This window comes from Podarcis gaigeae (genome assembly GCF_964106915.1).
Source record: "Podarcis gaigeae genome assembly, chromosome: 10".
In the NCBI taxonomy this organism is placed as follows: Eukaryota; Metazoa; Chordata; class Lepidosauria; order Squamata; family Lacertidae; genus Podarcis; species Podarcis gaigeae.
In genome coordinates this window covers 36549104-36555841 of record NC_139686.1, presented here as the reverse complement: position 1 = coordinate 36555841, position 6738 = coordinate 36549104, and the positions used below count along the sequence as shown (strand labels likewise).

The following is a 6738-nucleotide window of genomic DNA, read 5'->3' as shown; positions in this document are numbered from 1 at the left end:
GTGGGAGTTCAGACCACCTTTCAGCGTTTAATTTTTAAAATTTTTTGGAGAGGGTGGATAATTTCAGTAGCTGGGACTATGCCTATTGCTTACAGAATCCAAGCTAATAGATTTCCTAATGTAAACAACCTTGGACTTCCCAGTGTTATGATCAATATTGTTAGGGTACATCTGAAACAGGAACAGAACCTCTGGTCCTCCAGATGATATAACTCCTATCATCATGTACAAGCATTATCAGTGGTAGTACAACATCTGGAGACAGATTCACCCCCATCCCTCATCTAAAAGTCATAAAGTTACAATTTGGTATGGAGGTAATCCAAGATTACTAGCCCTAAAATGGGACATTTTTTAGATTTAGCAGGCACACCATACAACATGAATGTCCCACAATAGGAAATACTTTAGCAGTGTGCCAAGCCATATAGGATGGACGCAGATGGATGAGACAGGTACTGAAACCAGCCATGGATTGGGGGAAGGGCCATTTTCATCAGCAGCCAGGAAAAGGATATAAACTTGCAGAATACAAGCTCTATTTACAAGTTTATAAATTCAGACTTTCGGTCCAATTCTACACACATTTACTTGGAAGTCCTGCTCACCTCCAAGCAAAGTGCCCAAGATGTCTGCCTTAGTGTCATCAGGCCAGCACCAGAACACCTGCTATCGTTGGGAAAGAAAAACATACACATACATACCTTTTGCTGGATCCCATCTCACTGAACTCTAAGAGAATCTTGTGTTTGAAGAAAAGCAAAAGGCAATCAACCTTTCTGTTGAGTGGTTAACCTGCTCCTAAGGGCTGTGTGACATTGATCCTAGTAAATACCAATTGAGCTGGGCATCCGTCAAGTTGGAAATGAGGTGTATTTTTATTTTTTCTTGTTTTAATGGTTTGCTAGCTCCTCGTTCATCAGGAAACCATGTAAACATTGATCCGCTGGATTTATTCACAGCTCGTTTGTTGGTTGTTCTGCATGTCTGTTGGTCGTTCTGCATGTTTTCCTCATATTTAGGAATAATTGGACCCTTGCATGATTTCCACGTTATGGCCCATTTTTAAAGGTGTTAAAAGTGATACATTAATGTATGGTCTGGGCTCCTCAAACATTTATACCCAATTATCCTCTTCTTCCATCCAAAACTTTTATCAAGCTCTCCCCTACCTCAAGTGCTCCCATCCTTTACAAAAGTCCACTAGGACTAAAAATAATTTAAACTGATCCTATGCAAGCACGACAAGAGATTAAATTAAAATGCCAAGATAGGAAACAATTTATTATAGAGAGAAGAAAAGTTTCTCATCCAAAATATAGAAATCTGTACAACTTTGCCACAATCAATATACATGAACTGTACAAATTTACACCAGTTCATAATTTACCCAAAAAAAAAAAAAAAAAAAAGATGACTAACAAAGTTCACAAAATAGATGGTGGTTTGTGGAAAAGACTTTTACCCAATTAAGTACAAGGAAATTACAAACCAGACCTCCACTTTCTAAAAATAAGAGGTTTACTCAGTCTTAGAAAACTACAAGCTAGCAAATGTACAGATAGCTGGCTGGTAAAACACACCACAGTTCAGACAGTGTCTTTATATGGTCTCTCTCAAGCCTGTTGGCATAGCAGATCCTGCTCACTTGCTACTTTGAAGGCCAATATACAGAGATCTGACCATTTTCCCCAGTTCATGCTCACCAAGTGTGACTTATGTACAGTTTATACAGATTGTTAAGTGCTAGGTAAAAGTCTTGTCAGATAAAATTTCCAGTACTACCATGTTCATAACAAGTCTTGTTACTGAGCTGCCAAAAATGTTAACAATTTTTTTTCCCTAAAAATGTCAATAGTGCAAATTTACTCTGCAACATTTACTGCAGAGAATAAATTTTATAGCTATAGCTTTAGGCTGAAAACTGATGTTTTTTCAAAAAAAATGGAAAAAAAAATTAAGCAAGACATCTGGGAGAAAACTGCAGCCTTCCTTGGACAACTTCACACCTTAGGAAATAAAGCAATCATCTTTACTCACAGGCTATTTAAATCACTGAAAGGTACTGTCGAAACTATGGCACTGCCACTATAAAATAAAAGTTTACCATTCTATCTTGTGCCAGGTCTTCACAGGTGTGACATGGTTTAAATTCCATAATCCATCCCCAGAGGAGCCCACCCAAAGTAAAAACCAAATTTTATCCATCCATTATAAGATGATCCATCCATAGGCTATTATCTTAACCTGATACAGTCATCATATTGTAGCTCTTGGAGGGACTGGTTCTGCCCAAGAGGAGTTCTTCCTTACAGCTTATTCTGCTGTCTACCATTTGCATGCTGGTGCTGTTTTGGCTAGCTCCTGCTGGTGTGGCTTCATACAGCACACAGATTGAGCCATCCTCTCCGATGCGATAGGATACCTCGTAAGGGTCGACCCAGAGAGTGAGTTCACTTGGAAGAAGCCGGAACAGTTCTTGACCGCTGAGTCCAATTCGTTGTGCTGCCTGCCCAATCAAGGGATCCATTTTATGGTTGATCCGGATGCAACGATAGCCCGATCCTTTGCATGGCTTTTCAGGGAACCAGTGGTGTTTATAGTGTTCTACAGAACAAAATGAAAGCAACAAAAGATCATATTTTGCTCTTCAGATAACCAATGTGTCTAATCGTATTATTACGCTTGAAAATGGTAGCTTAGAACAAGAGCACCGGGGGCGGGGAGAGAGAAATACGACACAGATGCAAAAATGTAGAATAATATTCGATGGCCTGGAAAGTAATGGCAGGCTCAACAGAAACCAAGTATTTTGATCATTGTAGCTAAAGGCACATTTAACAGCCTATGCATGTATAAAATCAGTACTGAATGATACCCTCCACAAATGGGGGTGAGAAAAACATGTAATTGGGCACCTAGACACCTCAAAGTAGGGCGATAAAACCAATTTGGGGGTCGGGGGGAGAATCTTGAGTATATATCCAAAGGCCTCTTCACAGTTTCATTATGTGTAGTTTGTAATGCAATAATATTTGCCCACATCTTTTTTCAGCTGTACCATAAATACACATCTGAAAGAAGCACAAAATCTATTTCCTGATGTGTGCAACATATCACAGAGACTTGTGCAACCTTCTCCATAAGCAAATATGAATATGCACATATGAAATTCTAACATGTGAAGTGGAACCTTGCCTGCGGTGCTAAACAAAGAGGTGTCCTAAGTACTGTGTCACACCGCCTATATGTTTGGCTATCCAAGTTTTCCAGAATTCTGGATTCCTAACAATTGGGATAGGCAAGTTATGCATATTTCTTTTTTAGAATTGGTTTGCTATCTCGAGTCTATTATTACTGAAACACACTGGGTGACTGATTTTTGAAAAAATGAACTTTTTGACATTTCCCTTAATGTTTTGCTCAAATTTGGACTTATCTTCATATGTTTACATGTATGGATTAGGTATTTACTCTCAGCAGGACAACATCTGCTCTTACATTAGAACAGGAATCTTGTTACAGTAGGTTAAACTGCTTTAACTAAAATCTTCCAATGCTACCCATCATTTTATCTATTATTTCCAGAACTGTGCTTAGGAGCCTTTCCGAGTAAGCAACTCAGAGTAAGATGCATTTAATCCAATAAGATGGTCGTTTTCTTTAGAAGGGCTGTTTCTTCCTCCGAACCATTTTTACTGTTTAGAAACAGTGGGGTTATTTGTTTTTTTAAAAAATATGCAAAAGAATAACAGCCAAGTCCAATGTAGGTGGTTTTATTGTTATGATAAAGGTACTTCAAGGAGCATCTTGGACCCAGTCTTATAATGTACACACAGAACCTAACCACATCATACTGGATTACTACATTACAATCTCCTTGCTGGCATTTCTTTGTCTTAGTACAATGAAGGGAAAGCACACTAAGACAAAGCGAAAAGAAAATGAGGGGCAGCTGTGTGTTGTGGGATAAGCAGCAGCAGGAATTAGCATGGTATTATGCCCCTGCAGCAGCCACCAAAGGGAGAGAAGGAAAAAGGGCTACCACTACAGATTGGAGAACAGCTGAGGTAGAAAAGGGACACTAGCAGCACAATCCCACATATGTTTACGTAGAAATAAGTCCCCTTTCTGTTCATTGGGTCTTGCTTCCATGTAAACGAGTGTTACGATTGCAGCGAAGAACTCCCCCAGATGAGCAGAAAAGGGTAAACGGTACTATTCACTACCACAGCCTTGCCACAGATATGAAGTGTCGACAAAAATCCCTTCCCTAAGAAACCAGGAGGAAAAATAAATAGGATTCTTAGTCTCCAAATGTGCAAAGATTATGGCTACAGCAACCCCCCTGGACTGCAAATGAGGGGCACAGAACACACAAAGAGCTGATAGGACCACCCTCGGACCCAGCTAGACCAGAGAAGGAAACCGATTCCTTCTGCAAAGGAGCTTTTCCTTCCGAAAGAGACAAACACGCAGCTTATGGCCACTTGTGTCTGTCCCCAAAAGCAAAAGGATGCAGATGAGCAGGATAAACAAACCTTCACGCGTTTATACTAACAGCTGTGCAAAGTAACTCCTATGTACTCAATTAGTTCAGTAACTACCGAACCTCAACCCAAATCACCTTCTTGTGGATTTGAATCATCATGTAAAACAAATAACCACTGTGGTGGGCAGGGAATAGCGCCGCCCCGCCTTTATTTCCATAACTGCATAAAAGTGCAATTGGTGTCTGGGTTTTGTGTGTGTGTGTATGCGTGGCCGGGGGTGGGGGGAGGAGAACTAATCTGCATGACGTGAACTTGAGTACAAACACTGAAGAAGGAACAGAGGAAGGCAGGGAAGGGACTTTCCAGGCACGCAGCTGAACATACATACGAGGGGGAAACGTGCCACCCCCGCGCCCCTCTGGACGGGACAGCACGAAGGAACCGTTACTGCGATAGTACTATGAAACAACACACTACAATCTCGTGAATCCCGAATTTTGAAAGCGCGCGTGGGGGTGGGGAGAGAGAGCCATTTCCTGGTCTTATGCGAAATGCATCTCTTTCTGCGGCACATTTTATAGGAGGTCATTAACTCCACAACACCCTTCCCACCACCACCAAAGAAAAAAAAGTATGCAGTCGAGGCAGCGATCCCCGCTCCTCCAAATGCTGCGATGGAAAGAGAAACAAAACCTGGAGAAGGAGGATGAGGCAGCATTAGAAAAGCGGGGAGATGAGGAGGCGGAGGAGGTGGGTGGCGGAGAAGAGAGAAATACTTAAAACCGTCCCCTTCCCACCCCCTCTGCTCCCCCCCCCCCGCCGCCCCATACCTGCCAACAGCTCCTGCAGGCTCTGGCTGAACGTCTGCAGCTGCCGCTCGTTCATCAGCCCCTTGGTGCGCAGGAACTTGGAGATGAAGCCCACGGCCGCGGCGATTTCGCGTATCATGCTGGCCCGGGTGTAAAGGGCAGGATGCATGGAGGCGGCAAGGGGTAGCCAGCTCCGGGCGTTGAGTAGAAAGGGGCACGGTGGGCGCACACGGGGCCGCCTCAAAGGGGGGTGGGAAGCGGAGGAGGAGGAGGAGAGAGAGCAGGCGAGAAAGAAGCGGGTTAGAAAGGGGACGGAGCGATCGAGTTCAAGGGACTTTTAAGTTAACAGGCCCCCCGCTCAGCCGCCTCCCTGTGACGTAGGCTGGCGGCAGCGGCGGCTGCACTGGCAGACACTTGCAGCATCTCCTTCTACGAGGCACGAAGGAAGTGGCTGTGCGTGCGCCGCCTTTTATAACCACGTCCGGGCGGCAATGGCGGCTGAGAACCCGCCGCGGCCAATCCGGGGATCGCACCATTGTGACGTCGCGTTCGGAGCGGAGGGGCGCGGGGGAGGAGTGATGTCACCCGGTTGTAAACAAATAGAAGCAGAAGAAGAAAGAGGAGCTGCGTCGTCGGGCTGGAAAACAGCAGCGGCGGCGGGAGCAGCTGCTCGAGAGCGCGGCGTCTGGCCCTCGAGACGCGCAAGGCAGGAGCGCAAAGTTGCCGGCCTCGCTCGCCTAAGCCAGCGCGGAAGGGAGAAACGACGCGAGCCGCCTTTCTCCGGCTGCCGCTCCTCTTCCCCCGACTGCGCATCTGCAGTCCTCTGCTGCCTGCTTGCTCGCACATGCTCCCGCTCACGTCCAACTGATCCGCGCCCCGGTTCAGTGCAAATCCATAGCTAGCTCTGGAAGCGTTCGCGGAACCGGGGAGAAGGCGGAGGACCCCGGGGTTGCTCAGAGGCAAAACCTGGCGCGACCGGGCCTTTGCAGAGCCTGCTAACTTCTCATCCTCCCCTTCCCCCCAACCTCCAGCTGGGAGCTCGCAAACCAGCCGCTTTCCTTAAGCCGCAGCAGTCACGAATGTGGCGAGGCCTGGGAGAGAAGGGCTCAGGAAGCTTCTGGCGCCTGCAGCCATCTCACAAACAGCACCATCGGTCAGATGTCAGGGGCGATGGGAGTTGTAGTCCAGCAACATTTGGTGGATCAAACGTTAACCGACCTTGAACTAAAGAGGCATCGTCTTTGTCCACTTGACCCTTCATTGGTGGACTTGGCACACTTTCTCATAACAAGGGAAAACAACTGTGCTCCAGATCATAGAATCATCATATTCTAGAACCTATCAATGATCATGTTGTCATCTAATGCTTTCACAGCAGTAGCGTAAACAAATCATTCTTTGATTTGATAAAAAATAGGCTGTGTTCTGGTGTCAGC

General features: G+C 45.2%; 1 protein-coding gene across 1 annotated transcript; it reads right to left on the bottom strand.

Moving 5' to 3' along the window:
• Positions 1 to 1257: 1257 nt before the first annotated feature.
• Positions 1258 to 6378, bottom strand: BTG1 (BTG anti-proliferation factor 1). The gene is made up of 2 exons (XM_083699545.1): positions 5324 to 6378; positions 1258 to 2607 (listed from the first exon to the last, which is right to left on the bottom strand). Exons 1-2 carry the CDS (start codon positions 5469 to 5471, stop codon positions 2243 to 2245), a joined length of 513 nt encoding a protein of 170 aa, XP_083555671.1. The 5' UTR covers positions 5472 to 6378; the 3' UTR covers positions 1258 to 2242.
• Between the last annotated feature and the right edge of the window lie 360 nt (positions 6379 to 6738).